This window comes from Dicentrarchus labrax, unplaced genomic scaffold (assembly GCF_905237075.1).
Source record: "Dicentrarchus labrax unplaced genomic scaffold, dlabrax2021, whole genome shotgun sequence".
Lineage (NCBI taxonomy): Eukaryota > Metazoa > Chordata > Actinopteri > Moronidae > Dicentrarchus > Dicentrarchus labrax.
This window is the reverse complement of record NW_026136707.1, coordinates 8,478,423-8,497,447: the sequence shown is the minus strand read 5'-3', so window position 1 is coordinate 8,497,447 and position 19,025 is coordinate 8,478,423. Positions and strand designations below refer to the sequence as shown.

At 38.4% G+C, this 19,025-nt stretch overlaps 2 protein-coding genes across 5 annotated transcripts; one reads left to right on the top strand and one right to left on the bottom strand.

The window, feature by feature from the left end:
* The first annotated feature begins 496 nt into the window (after positions 1 to 496).
* On the top strand, positions 497 to 2,845 carry LOC127366654 (trypsin-like). Its single transcript, XM_051405810.1, has 6 exons — positions 497 to 648; positions 768 to 924; positions 1,232 to 1,330; positions 1,450 to 1,610; positions 2,242 to 2,378; positions 2,481 to 2,845. The coding sequence occupies exons 1-6, from the start codon at positions 609 to 611 to the stop codon at positions 2,631 to 2,633; spliced, it is 747 nt and encodes a 248-aa protein (XP_051261770.1). The 5' UTR covers positions 497 to 608; the 3' UTR covers positions 2,634 to 2,845.
* Positions 2,846 to 2,926: 81 nt separating this feature from the next.
* cblc (Cbl proto-oncogene C, E3 ubiquitin protein ligase) lies at positions 2,927 to 18,644 on the bottom strand. 4 transcript variants are annotated; one of them, XM_051405806.1, is made up of 14 exons: positions 18,479 to 18,644; positions 17,477 to 18,226; positions 11,505 to 11,651; positions 11,267 to 11,423; positions 10,583 to 10,704; positions 9,794 to 9,931; positions 9,614 to 9,701; positions 9,311 to 9,442; positions 6,934 to 7,131; positions 6,012 to 6,149; positions 5,763 to 5,821; positions 4,922 to 4,999; positions 4,752 to 4,810; positions 2,927 to 3,621 (listed from the first exon to the last, which is right to left on the bottom strand). In XM_051405806.1, the coding sequence occupies exons 2-14, from the start codon at positions 17,827 to 17,829 to the stop codon at positions 3,488 to 3,490; spliced, it is 1,803 nt and encodes a 600-aa protein (XP_051261766.1). In that variant the 5' UTR covers positions 17,830 to 18,226; positions 18,479 to 18,644; the 3' UTR covers positions 2,927 to 3,487. The 4 variants fall into 4 exon arrangements, with proteins under 4 accessions (XP_051261766.1, XP_051261769.1, XP_051261768.1 ...); XM_051405809.1 differs by having other exon boundaries at positions 5,763 to 5,818; XM_051405808.1 differs by having other exon boundaries at positions 6,934 to 7,128.
* Between the last annotated feature and the right edge of the window lie 381 nt (positions 18,645 to 19,025).

Below are 19,025 nucleotides of genomic sequence, written 5' to 3'. Positions count from 1 at the left end.
GGCTTTTTATTCAAGGGCAACCAATAGCGGAGCTTTAAAACAGCGCTTTTATGTATTTTGGTCTTTTTTTTAAACTAAAACTATGATTCATAAAATGTCTGCTGATAGAGTCTCTAGGTCATTATTACTATAATTTTGTTCTTCCTCGCCTTTCATATTGAGCCAAGCCTGATATTAAATATTTCTGCACACTTAGATCCCTGCAATATATCACTTTATTTAGCAAGCTTTTGGTCTATCTGACCTTCATCAGAGCGTACATATTGGGCCAAGGCTACCAGAAGGTTTGTATACTGTAGCTTGCCAACAATGAGTGACCCATGAAAGAACTATAAACAGGTGTTAAATGTGTGGAGACCTTGGTCCACATTTGTAATGAGGTGCACAGATGAGATAACCACAGGGGGTGTGCAGGGCAGAAGTGGGCAAACATGAAATGATTTGGAGTTGACAAGACGAAGGAACAGAGTGTGAGGACACACATAGGGTCAACAGAAAGAGGAAAGAAAGAAGGGGGGGGGGGCAACCGGCTGAGCACAGTGGGCCTGGCTGGATATAAATATAAGCTAGGGTGTTTCCAGGTGTCTTCTGATCATTCACCTGACACCATGAGTCTGCTGGCTTTGCTGCTGATGGTTGGAGCTGCTGGTAAAGACACAGAAATAGACTTACATATACGAGAGCACACAGCCATATATGTGCACTGTAATGTATCAGCGATTTCTTCTTACTTCTTCTTCTTCTGTGTGATTGTGTGTGTGTAACAGCTGCAGTTCCCCGCGAAGATGGCAGGATCATTGGCGGGCAGGACTGTGAGCCTCACTCTCGTCCATTCATGGCCTCCCTCAACTATGGTTACCACTTTTGTGGTGGGGTTCTCATCAACACACAGTGGGTGCTCTCCGTTGCCCACTGTTGGTACAAGTAAGTGTGCATTATTAGAAGACAGATTGCCTTTAAATATTATATGCATCTCTTGTTGCCAAGTTATATCTATTTTTTTACCACTTGTCTTGCTAGTTTTTTTTTCGCATTTGAGATTAAAAACAATACAAAAACATTTGTATTTGGAAGACTAATGCTTTTCAATCTAGGGCCATATGTGGAGGACATCTGTTAAGTGGAAAAATTAAAATAGTGCAATCTTTGCAAAATAGACGAAGGAGATTAAGACTTAGAATGATGTTTTCAGCTTCCACATTTTTCTAGTATATTTCACCTTCTTTCTCAGTCCCTATTACATGCAGATCATGCTGGGAGAACACGATGTGCGAGTGTTTGAGGGTACTGAGCAGCTCATGAAGACCAATACCATCATCTGGCACCCTAGGTGAGTGAAAAAATGAACCTGTCTTTCTCTTTGCATGATTTCATGAAGTTCTGATTCATTCATTCAGTGCAGAGAAACAGCCAAAGTCTAAAGCTTATTTTATATTCCTCTGTGTGCAGTTATGACTACCAGACTCTGGATTATGACATCATGCTGATCAAGCTCTTCCACCCAGTAGAGGTGACTGCAGCAGTCGCACCCATCCCGTTGCCCACAGGGTGCCCAGTAGGAGGGCTCCCCTGCTCTGTGTCTGGCTGGGGTAACACCGCCATGGATGGGGGTGGGTTGATAATAATTTAAATTTTACAGCTAAAGTGTGCAAAGGACAACATGCTTAATGCCATAATGTGTGGAATTTGTAGTGCAGAATGTAATTTTAGCTTCTTTTAAATTACTTGGATGGCAAAATCCTTTGTTTCTGAAAAATGACACAATATCAGTGCAACTTTGTTTTCAAACCATTCACTTCAGAGTCTCCAGGTCCAAGATGGGCAGGGAGGGGCAGTGTTCTATTATATAGGCGTCCACTGGGGGATGTCAAAGTTGGCCATTTAAAAATTCCACACATAGCAGCTTATCCTGTAGCTGACCCCACACATCGTCCTGCTGCTGTAAATACTCACTAGAGGACCCAGTGTGTATTAATCCAGGGCTAAAAATAATCTCCAACAAATACACAATTTATTCCTCTTACAGTACCTTTTGAAAAAAAGTATGTATGTAAATGTATATATATTTGGAATCTGTTGTTATAGTTTTACAGATGATTTAAGATTTGGTAGCTACAAATGGCCTTGGGGCTGACAGCTACAGATTGGCTGGAGAAGTGAGAAATTAAAGAGAAATTGAATAACACATTATTGATTCTTCAGGTACAGATGTCTCACAGATCTCTGTTCTGCTTGTTACAGTGAATCTGCCCACCCGTCTGCAGTGTTTGGACGTGCCCATCGTGGATGACCAGGCCTGTGAGAACGCCTATCCTGGCATGATCACACGCAGGATGGTGTGTGCTGGATACATGGATGGAGGCAGAGATGCATGCAATGTGAGTAAATGCTTTGAAAGACTAACTGGACTCATAGCTCTGTATGTGTGAAAGAATTCATCACTGTGTACCTGCTCACACTCGCTTCCTTGTGTTTGTCAGGGTGACTCCGGCAGCCCTCTGGTGTGTCTTGGAGAGGTCTACGGCCTGGTTTCATGGGGTCAGGGATGCGCCGTGCCTAACTACCCTGGAGTCTATGTCAAAGTGTGCGAGTTCCTTCACTGGATTGAAGACACCATGGCAGCCTATCCTTGAAGAAATTACTAATTTTCACTTTTATTTTTCTTCACTCCTCCCACTTGTTCCCCTCTATTCTCTGCAATACATGACCATAAATTCCTAATTTCTTTTCTATCTATTTTTCTTTCACGGGTGCCTTGTCTCCTTTAAAGTTTCCCCCTTCATATATCCAGACTCAACACACTTCTGCCAGAATGTAGAAGACAAAATAAAACCACTTATATTCACTTTTCATTTGTCTGTTCATATTTTCATGCCAATAATGGGAGAAAATAAACCCGCCAAATGAAACCAATTAGAAGCTCAAGTATGTGTCAGTTATAGGTTTATTTGTAATACCATGTAAGACAGTTTGATGGAGTTGTACATTTTAGTTTACTTTAATCACATAATGTATTTATAAGAACAAACCTGTTGCATGGGTTCAATGACGAGGTAGCATATTTCTGTTCTCTCATATATTCACCCTTGATTTGTAATTGATTGCCCCCCTTCCTTTGTCCATGTAATTACATTTTCAAATATAAAACCTTTAATTTATTTCTATTATTTCATGGAGGCTCAGAAAAAGTTACAAAGAAGACAGTGCGAGTCTATATTCAGGAATCAGTTCTGAACCAACTGTGGAGATAATGGCAGTGTGATTATTGAACAGTAGGAGGCCTCACTGAGTAATTTTCCTGTCAGGCCCACCCACTCATGTCAACCACAACAGTGCAGTGCAGCAGACACAACGTCAGTTACAGTTAAACATAACAACAAAAAATATTTTAACATTCACTGAAGGCTGATTTGTGGATTTAAGATATTTAAGTTGCCATGTATTTCTCACTTTATTTAAAGAGTCTTTAGAAGAGCTCATTTTGCTCTCAGGACGACATTGTTCTCGTCATCTCTCCCAGGCCGCATTTGTCTTTTTTGAACCCTGCTCTCCTTTCCTCCCTCTCTTTATGTCTTCGCCTCTGTTTGACTGGGCTGGAGGGTCCGATCCATGCAACGGCATCTATTGTACACACAAACACAAAAAGAGGTTCTACTTAAATGTGCAATTCACATGAGAAATGCAAAGGTCTAAGGAGATGTAAGACACAAAATCCTGTTCCATAACCTCTATGTCCGCTGTAAAATACTCGCCTTTTATTTTAGAACTTTTTAGATTGGGTGACTGAATTCTAGCATGAGACTACTAGTGTTTTTAGAAGTAACTTTACTGGACTTGTGCAGAATTACTTGAGGCTGAATGTTTACATAAGTGATTCTCAAACTGGAGAGTTAGTTAGACCCTTTTCTGTTCCATTTTGTGTAGCAGAGTCTCACGAGTGAGCCAAAATGCACAATGGCAGCACTCAACACTGTTAAATAGTATCATTAGAAAAACCTGTGTTTACCCTAATATCTCATTTCAAAATGGCTGCTGTGAAAAACAGACTAAATAGACTGAAGCATTTTGGCCTGCCAAACAAAGTGTTAATAATAACATTACTAATTGCTTGAACTGAGCTATGATTATTTTATTAGTTCCACTTGTGCTTTTCTGCAATGACATGCCAAAATATCTGCTGTGAAAAGGATCTATGAGTATGATTCATTTGGGAACAATTAATGGAAGTAGTATGCAGAATAAAGTACAAGAATGAAAAAAAGAATAACAATTATTCAAAAAGTGTGCTCATTAAACTAACACAAACCCAAAATATAAAAAATCTTTTTCAGCTCTGGAGTTAACTAACAATAGAGTGTGAGGGCTTTGTGTTGTTTGTAGTTAGCATTGTAGTTAAGCACTGAAATGGGCAAATGGGCTTTCATGTTCTCTGCCCCAGCAACCTGGAATGACTTGCAAACATTTTTGCAGCTAGACAGGGTGATCCCAATTAGAGCTTTTAAAAATGTAGTTAAGGGCTTTGAGGCTAACTCAACTGAAGTTTGTAACCGCTTCCTCAGCTAGACCTGTTTCCTCCCGTCTTCCTTGGCATATAATTCTCTGAGCCAATACTGTGTGTTTTGTTTTATGCCCTTTGATGGCTTACAACATTGCACATTTTTTAAAGATCATTTGCATCGTGTAGAATTATCTCACTTTTATTTTGTTTGTACTGTGTGCAGTTCAAGAAATAAACTTATAACATAACTTACTACTGTCAACATCCTTCTGAGAGGAAGAAGAAAGTGTTGCTTCTGAGAGGAATTCAGCACTGTTTAAAACAGAACAAGATAAAATTAGCTGCTTAACAAGAACAAGTAAATCAAGAATCAGTTGAAAAACACTGGTTTAGTGAGTCTCAATAGAGGCAGCTGTCAATCACCTGTGGGACAGTGGGTATGGCTGAGGCACTCGAAACCCACCAGACCTCTCCTCGTCACTGCTGTCCTCTCCCTGACGCCTAAATGGACAAGACACAACATATTTTATTATAATTAAAAACATTCATATTATCCTGTTGCAGGTATATATTGTTGACAATAAACAAAGGAAAAATTAGGAAATGAAATGAACAAACAACAGCAATCACCTACAGTAATAAACAGCATAAACAGATTCTTAGGAATTTCCACTCTGCCTTACAATCAACTAGAATCGATTGTTTCTACAGTAATAATAAAAATAATAATAATAATAATAGTATTTGTGTTTAGGTACTGTAGCTAATATATAGATGAATATACATATATAATATATCCTTATAATAGTAAAAATAATATATATAGAATAACACAGTCCACAACTAAATGCCTGATTTGTTTAAAATATACTTTTATTAAAGGTTTTTATTTCATAGACAAATTCATAAATAAATAGAGACATGCATAAAAGCACTTACAATATAAAATTAAACCTTCACACCACAAAACACACTACGAAATCAAACAGTCCATACATTTTTTTAATTTAACCTCTTTGCAAAGTTGACTGAGATATTTTAAGACAGCTAGAGTGTTTCCAGCAATATGCTGAACACTTTGAGTAACTTAGTGGAAATTGGTCCTTTTGGTTCCCTTATAGAAAAGTGTCAAAATCCTTATCTCAGTAGCAAATAGTCAACTAAATAGTTAGTTAGCAGCATGCTCAAATTAAGGCTCCTGAATGTTTCTAGTATACATGTAGACAAATTCATCTTTTCCCCTTTACTGCTCTCAGTGTCTCACCTGTTCATGCTTGTGTGTTCTTTGTGTCCTTTATGTGCTTCATTACCACTGTGGGCCTGCTGAACAGATGAAATGTCACAAAGATTGTACAGGCATCAGCTACCACACATATCCACATCACGGTTGGTGAGTCTCTGCAGTACTGTGCATGAATTAACATTCCTCAGAGTTTAGTGTCTGTGAGGATGGAGAAAATTAACGCATCACACCAACAATATTCAAATAGCTTGAGTGTCAGTGGGAACTTGCCGAACGAGAGTGGGAGTGTTTGGCTGGCATCTGGGATTGGCTGGAGGAAGATGGATAGTGTGGGGAAGTGCTGTTTTTAGGGGGCAGAGGTGGAACGCTGTGGCGGGACCTTGGGACCTGGTAATCCAAACTTGACAACTGTTGAGAGAAAATGTTGGTATTCAGTGGAGATTTTTTTTTTCCTCTGCAAGCATTGCTTAAAAATTACAGTAGGAGACTGGGGGTGAAGATACATGTTGGAGGGTCTAAGGATGTCATATCCTGTCATATTCTGTACAGATTCTAAAGCCCCTTGAGGCAAATTTTAGATTTGTGTTGTTGGGCTTTATGAAAAAAAAGGCTTGTTGCAAGCGAGGTGCCTGGATTTTATGATATAATTCCTGATATAGATTAAATGAGTTGCAAACACATAGAAACAACAATAAGAGTCTACATGCTAAACCAAATCCAAATGCTAATATCAACATGCAAACATGCTGCTTACAATGACAATACTAACATACTGAAGCTAAACAGGTACAGTGTTCAACATGTTCCCCAACGTAGTTCAGCACATTAGTTTACCACTGAAATAGGCAAATGAGCTTTCATGTTCTCTACCCCTGCAACCTAGAATGACTTGCAAACATTTTTGCAGCTACACTGATCCCCATTTTTTTCAAGGGCTTTGAGGCTAACTCAACTGGATCACCAAGTAATTTGGATTTATCATCTGGTGACCATAAATATCTGTACAAAATGTTGTGCCAATCCATTCCGTAGATATTTTACAGGTAAAGTGAAAACTTTGACCTCCTAGTGGTGCTAGATGAAAAACCATCCTCTGGGGACCATGTGGTGGACCGACCAACAGACCTATATTGCCAGTGGCTAATGTGACTAAAACTATACAAAACAAATACACATAAATGTATTCACACACCTTCTTCAGGGCAGCCATTTCTTTTACCACCAGTTCAATGTCCTCATGGGTCTCGTCCTCTGCATCACCCTCCTCCTCCTCCTCCTCCTCCTCCTCCTCCCACTGACCGCTGCCTGGCAGGTAGGGCTCGATGAGGATCGTCTCTGTTCCTCTGATATCGCAGCGACAGTATGGGCAGGTGTGGCCTGCTGACTTCTGCTAGATAATTATCAATGACAGGTCATGGGCAGAGTAATAGAAACATTATATGAGTGTAAAGACCCATTGTCATACAGACTTCATGTCTTTTGAACTGTGTGTAGTGGAATATGTTGGACTTATCTTCAAAGAAAAAAGCCGCCACTTTTTCAAAAGATGAAGGTGGTGGAAAATACTACGTTCAACAGACACTGTAGATTGTGGTTTCCACAGATGAAGCCACATTTTACTCTTTCTTCGACTGTTTTAGCATACATGCTTTGTGTTTACGCTCACATCATGCATTTTTTGTTGACTCCTGTGACCACCAATAGTGCAGAGACAGTCTGTCCATGTTGTTGACAGTTTTTTCAGATTGCTCCTCTTATCTAATATTGCAGTTTGTCTGACTACCTATACACTGCTTTGAAAATCATTGTTAAACTGTTATTTTCTTTACACTCTTCAAGGTATTCTATTGTAAACCTACTTCTGATGAGGAAGTTTGCTTGACCACAATCTAGACTAACTTACAACTTTTCCATTGTGGTCTGACGTCCACAAAGCATATCTAATTTTCTTTTCTTTTCCTGTCTCTGTCTCTCTCTCTCTCTCTCTCTCTCTCTCTCTCTCTCTCTCTCACACACACACACACACACACACACACACACACACACACACACACACACACACACACACACAGTTCTTCTCAAAGTGAATGTGACCAATACAGTTTGAGGAGGATGTGAGCCTGAGCTCACACAGGAAGTCCTCAGCCAAATGTCAGGACCTGCTGCTCTGCACCTTTGCAAAGACGTAAGCACCTCCTGAACAGATGGGAGGCAACTGGCTGGCTGAGCAAAAATAAATAGTAGTAGTAGTAGTTTTACTTCTGATTGGATGTCTTTAATGTCATGATTAAAAGAGGAAGTAGGAAGTTGGGGGAGCCCCATTGTAGGATTAAAAGTGTACAGAGGACACGCTGTCCATATGACTGAATTTTAATTTTCAGACTGACTGTTGGTTGTGTGCAAAATTGCAAGGTAATGTTCCAAGGTATTTTAAGAATTAGTTAGCCATGTTAGTTAGCGACTCACATGGCTATTGAACTAGAGACAGGGCCAGGGATATTGTGCCATGTAGATTCAAGACATGCATGGGGCAAAATACCTTTCTGTACCCCAGCGGTAGAATGGAACAGATTTCCAGTAGAGATAAAAGCAAGTCAGACACATCAAGGGTTTAATCATGCAAGTGATGAATTGCTATTAGACCAAAGTGAGAGGATGACTTAGAAATGTAGATGGTTGCATATATTTAGGTATCTTATCTTTTGAATGTCTTTGACATTTATAGATGTGATCAGGTTACACACAAGTGGCATCTGTCATTTATATTGATGGTTCATTTCACAACCCTTTTCTTTTTGAACTACTGCACCAAGCTTCCTGCTTGTCTCTCCAGTAACTTATCAAATTATTTGCTCAAGCAAAGAACTGCTTTAAGAGGGTTTAAGTGTGACCTGATAGAACTGGAGAGTTGACACATTTGTGGATGCGATGTGACCTAATTCACAAGCACATGTGTACCGAATATGTATTAAACTGTTGTTTGTTGTTTCAACAATGTGATTTCACAGTAAAAAACTGAAGTGGATTATAAAACTCTCTAATGTCATTATGAAGGCGGTGTAATTGTTCCACATTAACTTTGCAGAGGAATATCTTAGTATAGAAACACATGGATGACATGGAAGGTACTTTTTATTTGCCTTACTTGCATAGTAATGCAGGGCAATACTGAGAAATTTGAGTTTCTTGCCTTAAAATGTATAAATCAGCCATGGCACTGATTTGTAAGAGTTATCTTATATAACTCAGTTTACGAATCAGTCACATGCTTTGTTGAACACAGAGGATATTTTTTACATCAACCCCAAACCACATTCAAATAACCAGCATTGCTACAGTATGCTGGGGCTACAACAACCAAACCATGGTAGGGCTGAGTTATGAGTTGGCCTACAAAAATACATCCAGTTCAGTCAACCCACATTGTTTCAGCTCACTGAGCACACAGTAACTATTTTACGGTAACAATCTGTCTCGGTTGAACATGTAAATATTTAGCATGTGTTTAGAAATAAAGGCGGATATACTGTACAGCAGACTACAACAATGAAGTGAATGGAGGCACATACCTGCCAGCCTGTGAGGCAACGTTTGCAGAGGAGATGCCCACAAGGTTGGATACGAGTGTCCTTATCCCTCTCTGTACAGATCTTACATTGCTGGAAGGTGCTGCCGATCTCACAGTAGAGCTCGTACTGCTCCTGTTGGGTGTTACAGTCGCATTGTTGGTGTAGGTGGGTAGACAGAAAGAGAAGACAAAAACAATAAGAGAACATCTCAGGATATTATCTATGTTTTGTCTTTTGTTTGGCTTCAGGACACTGTTGGCAGTTTGATAAATTGATAAAGAGGTATAAAGTGCATCCACTTACTTCTGTAACTTTGACTTTTCCCCTCTGGGCCGGTTCACACAAGCTTGTCAGGTCAGGGTTCACATCACGGCCATCTGGGTACAGGTAGCTGCAGGCACAGAAACACACAGCACTTAGAGAACAGATACAAACAGAGATAAAAAAAAAAAAAACCAGAGAACTGTGTGTGTTTGTCCTAACCAGCCTCCCTTGAAGCCCTGAATGAGTGCCTGGTAGAGAGGCGTATTCTCTGGGATGGTCTGGACAATGCTACCTTCGGTGGTCACATGGCCAATAGCCCATTGGCCCATTCTTGTGCAGCTCAGACGAAAGATATAGCTGGAAGGAAAGATATCCTTGTAAATAATTTGTTAACAGGAGACAAAATCACACTGAAATAACTTCATAGATATGTTACTGGAACATTATTTTATTTTTGGGTGTCACTGATTCTGTTTACTTTGGTCTGAATTTGACATAATATTTTCTGTATTTTTGTAATTAATTCCAAAACCAGTCCTCTCATTCTTAACATTCTTAAAACCGCTATAATACTGTTGCTACAGTGCATGTATACTCACTCAATGACACTTTGGGCCATGCTTATAGTTCATCTACATAATTTCATTAAGTTGTACTTTACATAGATAGGACAAAACCTCTTCAGTCCTAGTCTGAAAGATGGAAAGTTTCAGTCTGATGCACTATGAAAAACATGCAAAAACTCAAGTGGATAAGAAATATAAGATACTTCATTACTGATTAAGAAATAATAAATCACAAATTTTTGAAGTTTTCATAATGAATATCCAGGTGCTTAAAGTTGTTGGAGTGCTGTGGCTCTATGTTGTTTCAAAGGCTCAGTTTTTTATAACTGAGAGCAATTGCTAATTGGATGTAACTCAATCACGCAACAACCTCTACGGTGCTATTTTGAGTTTTTCAACTTTGCATCAGTTAGAGTCTGTTGCTGCTGGTGCTCGTCCCTACCTCCCAGGTCTGTGCAGGTAGTGTTCCAGACGAGCTACAACCTGGTCATAGGTTAGGAAGGCCATGTAGCCGGGATGAGTCACTGCTAGCTGGTTCCAGTTCCTTATGAGTGAACTCCAGGGCTAAAGTGAAAGGAGAAGAGAGGAGACTCAGGAAGGGAACTAAAATTATAAAGTCTGAGGTCAACATTTTAAGAAACAGGCTTACTTGTTGTTTTTCTACGTCAAATGTAGATGAAAAGATACCTCTCGTATGTCTGTATGCTCAATATGAAAATACAGACAGCAGCCAGTTACCTTAGGTTATCATAAAGGAAGGGGGAAATGGCTAACAATCACCTGCTAACTGCCACCTCCTAAGCTCACTAACATGTTAGTGAAGTGTGAAAATGACATTTTGTAGTTGTCAAGCTGACTGTATGTGCCATACTATTTATTCTCTTAATTCCAGGAAATTACTATGCCCATAAAAGGAATAGTCACATAACGACAATTGTTGGTTGGATTAAACAAACAAGATATAACATATTAATTTGTGAGCTTTAGGGTTGCTGGGAGGTGGATTTTTTTTTTGTTCCCTTTGGACAGAGCTAGGCTAGCTGTTTCCCCCTGTTTTTAGTCGTTATGCTAAGCTAAGCTAACAGGCTGCTGGCTGTAAATTTATATTTAGTTTAATTTAACTTACCTGAAACAGTCTAGTGAAGATGTCAAACTCAAACACAGAGATGTGGTCATTACAGGTGAGATCTATAGTTGACTTCAGAGCCATGGACTCCATCCCTTCCTCAAATGCATGAACACGCTGCAGATGCTCTTTAAAACTATTCCACTGCACTATGCACCTGTCAGAAGACATTATTAACATGCTGTGAATGTGGGCACACATAAAACGCATACAAACAAAAATAAAAAAAAATATTCACTTGTTGCCAAAAGAATGCCTCCAAAACTCAGCAGCCTCCGTCTTGGTCACCCTGTAGGTGTCACCCTGAAAACATCCCCCTGGAAACAAGGCCTTCAGCTCCCACAGAATGTGACTGAACAGCAAGGACAGTTTGGTCAAGTTCCTCCTGAGAATGAAAAACAGACTTTCAGTTGTGGTTACAGAAATAGAAATAGGTATACAGTGCTCGGAAATGTCAATGTTTTCTGGCCCACAAGTGGAGGGTTGAACAGTTTGGGCTCTCATACAAATATATACAAAGTCATTGTGTGAGATGTTGACTAACTTGCCTTCAACTGACAACCCTCATTTCACACATCTCTTTCTAATATTCAAATATAATATATATTATCTGCTGCTATATCTACATGTTATATCATGTGTGTCACTGGTGCTCTTGCATTCTGCTTGGGTGACTATTTAAAGTTTTACACAAAGTATCAAGACTCCAATTTGCAGTGGGGGCGTGTGAAATCAAGGATGTCAAACTAGGCATATTGCATATTGTATTCAACTTCATATATGTAGCCAACACTATGAATAGAGAATAACTATAAATAGACTGCGTATAAATTGAAAGAAATATGTTTTTACAACTACCCTTTTTTGGGAAAACATAGCTTTAACTGTTGTACATTTGATACACTACTGCTTTGTTTCAGTTGAAACAACCTTTGCTGATACTTTCCATAGATACACACACAGAAACACAAACACATGCAAACACACACAACAGGTAGTCCAGCTTGCAAACAGGATGCTCTCTGCTGCATGCTTGTCTGTAAATACCACAAAATGTTCCAGTGGCCATTGTGTTACTTCAGGTCAGTCTTAGTTACTAGTATTTAATCTCTTTCTAGGCTCTTCTGTGGTCATTTATAAATAAAATAATTTTTTTTGAACATTTCTCAACTCTGAGGTTGTATTTTTAAAAGACTCCTTGCCAACATGCAGCTTGGTACAACACGATCAAAACTAACAAAACTAACAAAACTCTACATTCAAAATCAAATTTGTCTACTTTACTTTCATCTAGACATTCATTTACAACAATAACGATTTGTATAATGTAAACCATGAACAAGCAAAATGTCTAATTTTGTCTTTGAAGTATCTAAACATCACATACAAGTATTACAAAATCACAAATATAAAAATAGTTTGTTGTGAATTATAATTTATGTCTGCTATGGTTATTTCACACAAAAAGCTAAATTAAGTACTTAAAACATCTACTACTTCTACATAATTGAAAAATACATAATCTGTGGGTATGCAAATCTTTTTTGTTTCAAAACTACTGGACACAAGAGCAGATAAAGTCAAGTACTTCGCTGAAAAGTCCCTTCTGCTCTGTGAAGGTCAAGCTTTCAAGTGACATAACAATAAAGAAAATACATGTTTGAGTGGAAAGAGCACGATATAAATGTGACGCATCTAACGTGCATCATCAAGTACTATGTTACAGTAATTCATCAAAAATATATATTAAAAAAATATATATATATTTGGCCAGTTTAAATATGGACAGAAAATTACAATTATAAGATATCTAGTGATCTTGAATCTGACAACATGATTAAACATCTTCATTACACCATATCTCCTCTTTTGCAAGACATTTTGGATGCATCTGTGGGTTTTTTGTTTGCAGATCTGTCCAGACATCCAGAATTCATTAGAGGGACATTTGATTGTGTGGGTGGTGGTCAAAGACTTTCCACCTCAATGAGGAAAAGAAAAACCTCTATGGTGTTGAGAAGGGGAAAGTAAGGTGAGAGGAAATGTGTAAGCCACATCTCTCGCTCTGGCTGGCCCCGCGTATATAAAAATATCATGTAAAAGACAGAAAGGTGGTGGTGAAATTTACAGTAAACACACCAGTGCAAATGTTGTTTTTGGTAGCAGTACTGATGCTGGACAATGCATTGCTTTATGGTAATTGTAAGTGTAGTTTTGACTCACATTCACTTTGATCAGTGTACCTGAAGAGGCTTCATGTGAAATATGTTGTTCGCTTCAAATCTTTCTTATCTCGTGCAAAAATACAGAAAAACTTGAGGGCAGCCACATTTGAACTCTATCAGCACCTTATGGAAGTAATCTTTTCAGTAAATCCTTAACTTAGACAGTGTAATTACAGCAAATTCTGACTGACATTAACATTCAAACAGTCGAACCACACCCTGAACAGGATGAGTACACGCTGATCAAATATTTGTCAAAATTAAACCCAAGATGAAGGGCTGTAGGGCATGGCCGGTTTAATTAAATTTTTGTGAAATGCATAACTTATTAAAATTCTGAATACGAAAAGCTGGATTTTCATCTTTCATAGTTACATGAAAGGATTTATTACGTCATTTATGTACTAGCTAATAAATATATGTGTGCCTCTTACGTTGGTTCTGCTCTCAGTTCTAGTTGTATGATTAACGGTGCTTACATATTTGCATGTGTGAAATTCCAGTCAGGGGAGGTCAAAGCCATTAATATGTCACAGACAATAATCTTCCATCAACTAAACCTTTCACTGTCTCTTTATGTCTTCACCTTCAGTCTTATCTCACTTCCGTTTTTAACTGCACATAATAGGCAGGCAGAAATTCCACTTACTAAAAGGAGACTATTATTTTAACCATGCGTTATTAGAAATAGACGGAGTTCCTGCAGCTTACTGGCCTGAGTCTGTGTGATAACAAGCTCCAAAAAGAGGATACTATAGTAGGATGCTTTAAAAACACAAAAGATATATGCACAATTTGCCCTCACATCTAAGCCACATTACACATAAGACTAGGTGAATTTGCCACATGACTGCCCATGCAGATCTGGCTGTGGTGAGAAGGCCATCTGTTATCTTGTGTGTACAAAAGATTCTTAAAGATGATGCAATAATGCTTCAGAAATGACTTATCTGATGAGATCAAGTGTTTGATAAAAGCCAGTGTAAAAATGGTCTAACAATTTGCATATAAAGAGTGTATATTGTACAGTGGTGTAGACAAGGATCTCTATGCATCAGTTGGATTGGAGCTCAGCGGTGCCTCATCTGACTGATTAGCGCTCATTGAAATGAAATTATATTATAGTATAGAAATTATAGTACAATATCATGTAGTTAGAATATTTGTGTCTGATATGGATATATCTAAAATATGGCAAATGTAAATAATATGACATAAAATGATCAATTTAAATTTTTTGATGCCGTGAACTACATAGATAGATCGATAGATCAATCGATAGATAGATAGATAGATAGATAGATAGATAGATAGATAGATAGATAGATAGATAGATAGATCAATCGATAGATAGATAGATAGATAGATAGATCGATTGATAGATAGATCGATAGATCAATCGATAGATAGATCGATAGATAGATAGATAGATAGATAGATAGATAGATAGATAGATAGATAGATAGATAGATAGATAGATAGATAGATAGATAGATGCAGCATGTCTTCATCCATTCCCATGTTCCCAATTATAAAGTGAGCCTTTGCGCATAACTACGCAATATTAAATTGTGATAGATTTCAATTCAAGTTGAATAAAATTTTTAATCATTCAAAACATATGAGTTATGAGCAAGAGCTCAATTTAGAGTGGAGAACATATAGTAGAGTTAGGACGACTTAATTTAGAGTTATGTGGACACTATTTACACTTGTACATTTGTGTTTCGTTACTTAAGAATAGACCACATGTGTGAAGTGTTATTAAGGGAGTTTGACTATTCCTGTGCTACTACCACCTTACTAAGGCACATACTGAGCAAAGCATATTAAGATCATAAACTAACAACTTCTTCAATAAGTTTTAATTAGGGGGTTGGTAAGGGACAACATTTAATGGCCTGGTGCTTGTAGAGTGTTCCAGAATAACACATATGCTATTAATATACTTGCAACTAGTTCATGTTGAAGATGTGTTACACAGTAAAAGCATTATACAGTGTAAGGATACATTTGCAGTAAATACAGCAGAGCAGTTGAGTGCTCATTCAGTCCTGAATTTAAGCCACACGCAGGTCAGAAGAGAGTAAAATGAAAGCAGAGGATATCTGTGTATACTCTGCGGATAAATCTGTATGGACAAACACTGAGAAAATGTGCGTTCAAGGCCAGACAGTCGCTCTCAAAAGCTGCTCACATACTGAGGTTGTAATTTCTTCTGCCTAGTTCCCCACATTTGCATCACAAAGACACAGGTTTGGCCCCTTTTTCCAGCTTCGTCATTAGCAGTCCCATCAGCAGCAAGGGGACGCAGACCAAACTCCAAATAAAAAAGTCATTCTTTTCAGATGTTCCAAAATATTCACTTCAGCCAAACTTACATAACATGGTACATTTTTTTCTTTGCTGCATAATTAAGTCCATATTTGACTTGGGAACTGGGGAAGTTGTATTATTTTACTGCAGCTTCTAAAGATAGGCTGGAATAGTTATTTCCAAATATTTAATTTAGGCAGGGTTGAAGCCTTTATCGTAACTGACAAGTATTAAGGTATCTTTTTCTTTTAATCATAACATATCATATCATATCATATAATCATCACCAAATATAGAAGGCTATTTCTGGATCCTTGTAAGAGCCCAATTCCCGGTCCCATGGTACTTGGTAAAGATTTAAGGGATGTGTGGCCTCTTTCTGACCCCATAGTCAGTTTATTTGTCTTACTGAAGGGTTATAGAGAGAAATTTGTCAGAAAATGATGATTTGGTTGAGTTGGAAAAAAAAAATGTCAATCACAATATAAGCACATCCTTACATGGTTGGCCTCGGGTGGTGGCCACGCAGATAGCTTTGGATTTATTTGTTCAGGTTGTGAGGTCTCTAATATATATTGTTTGATTTAGTTTGAATGGAATCTAATTTATGTTCATTTTAAAAATTCAAATCAGTAGTGGGGAAACTTTTTCTGGAAATAGATGACATCAACAGATGTCGCCGTGAACGGTTTTCATTGGAATTAGAAAGCAAAATCCCTGTAAAAACAATGTGACACGTGGATTATTCCAAGTTACAGGGACAAATAACTAAAAATATGCAGTTACATTTAAAACTGTCCATTGTAGTACAGTAGGTTGGCAGGAGAAGTCTGAGATATATATTATTTAAAACCTGGGCAAACAAGCCAAAATGGCTGGTAATAATATTATATTTGTTTTTTTAATTTGCATGATTTTTTTATTTGATTTTTCCAGTTGCAACCAACCATTATTTATATTAATTCATGTGTAGATTTTCTGCCCATCCCCCCTCAAAATGAGTTAATTAAATTAATTAAAAAAGTAATTAAAAAGTATATAGCAAGAAAGGATTAAATGCTCAAATATATAAAACATATTCAATTTGACTATACTTGTAACAACGCAAGTTTATCCATTATATAAACCAATTAATCATTTAGTTTATGAAGTGTCCAAAAATAGTGAAAAATGCCCATTAAAAGTTCTGAGAGCACGGGGAGATGTCTGTAGATGTCATGTTTTTTCAGTCCAAAACCCAAAGATATTCCATTTACAAGGACACAAAACACAGAAAACAGCTAATTCTCACATATAAGACGCTAGAACCGGCACATAAATGACAAAATTATAAATAATCAAAATTGCTCATACTTTTTTCTCAAGCAACCAATAGATTAATTATTCGTACTCCAAAATGAGAAACACGTGACAGTACATGACTCTTATGAAACGACTGATTAAGTATTAGGAATTACTTTGAATGATGATGTAATAATAAATGAATGAATGAATTAAACATTCAATGAACCTTTTATTAAGATGTTTTGAGTTTTAGAAGGAAATACTAAAAAAGAAGAAGTTAAAGAATTTTGTGAATATCTTTAAAGTGATTTTCAAACCCAAACTGTCCCACTGACGTGTGTTTCTCTTATGTACCGACAAAGGTGTCAGTCAGGGGCACTCTTACCTGTAGCTGGATGTCTCCTCAAATATTTTCTCCCGTCCCTCTTTAAACAGCAGCACGGCTCTTTCTGTCTTATCCAGCAGGTTTCTGACATGGACCCTCAGGTACTTGGCCTCGTCTCCCCGGGGGTCCTGCCCACCTGTCACCCTGGAGCCTCTGTAGGGCTCCCAAACCTGCTTGAGCAGTGTTGTCGTGTCAGATACAAGCTCTGGTAGGTATGGTGGACTGTTCCTCAGGCCCAGCCGGGTGTTAGTGCACAGCTCGTGGAGCTTATCCAGTCTTTTGAGGGCCTTGTCCACCAGCCGTCGGTCTCCAGTGGTAGGGGCCTGCGAGGCTCCTGAACCTGCTGCTGCCATAACTTCGCTGTTGTGTGTTTGAAAGTGATGTGAATCAAAAACGACCTTAAATGTCAGTCTGTCTGTGTGTGGGGGGTGTGACAATAAATAATAATGAGCTTATTGCTTATGAGCGGAAATGGAAGCAGCTACTCATACTGGCTCAAGTTTTTGAGTGCTTGAGCTGGTATTTATTGTCTGTAAAATTATTTTTGTGAGTTCCCAACTTCACCTGCAAAGTACACATCTTAGCCTCCTCAAACAGCATTCCAACCTTGGTCCACATACTAATCCAACAGCATTACATTATCTAACAATGGAGGGTAAGTTCAATTATGATAAGGCACTCAAAGCTACGTATTTCCTCAGAAAAACAGCCACTGCTGTCTGATTGTAGCTTCCCACTGCTCTGTCAGATCTTCAGAAAGATACAAAGAAATACAACATCTGTTATACAAAGGCTTTTTAAAAAAAGATTTCCACAACAGCAGCAATACAACACACGAGGCCAGCCATGATAAAGAATGAACTAAAAACAAAGAAAGGGAGAGTTTGACACTTGCACTCAAACCTTGAAACAGTTTCAACTTTTACCACCCCCCTCCTTTCCCTCCTAACTCTCTCCACCCCTACACATTCAGCCTTATTTGCACACTATCTGTCTACTTACCAATATTCATATGGACATCTCAGCAGCACAGCAGTCCTACATTGTCAGGGTCAACAGAGCTGAAGCATCTACTCACAGCACAGCGGAAACATGTTAACTGTCATTGGCTGAAATGTTGCTGCTGCTTCTTTCTCAGTCTTGCTCTCTCTCTCTCTCTCTCTCTCTCTCTCTCTCTCTTTTCTTGGTGCACCCTTTGATTGGTTTCCTGGTTGAAGCCAGCTAAACAGGTTTGTTTTCTTTGCTCTATTGCTCAGGCAGACAAGCGAGAGAGAGAGAGAGAGAGAGAGAGAGAGAGAGAGAGATGGGAGGGAAGAAGACAGAGAGGTGTGGACTCAAAACCAAACATTTACTAAGAATGAAAGCAGTGAGCATGACCTAGTACTATAGGTAAAATACTTAGTAACAGGCAGGATGCCAGCACATTCAAGGCAAAGGTCAATCTCAAGCGAATCCAACAGTTGGGAGATAAAAAGAGTCATCATCTCCATGTGACTGTCAGCACGGAGCAATGTTTACTTTGTAATTAAATGGATTTATTTGACATTTC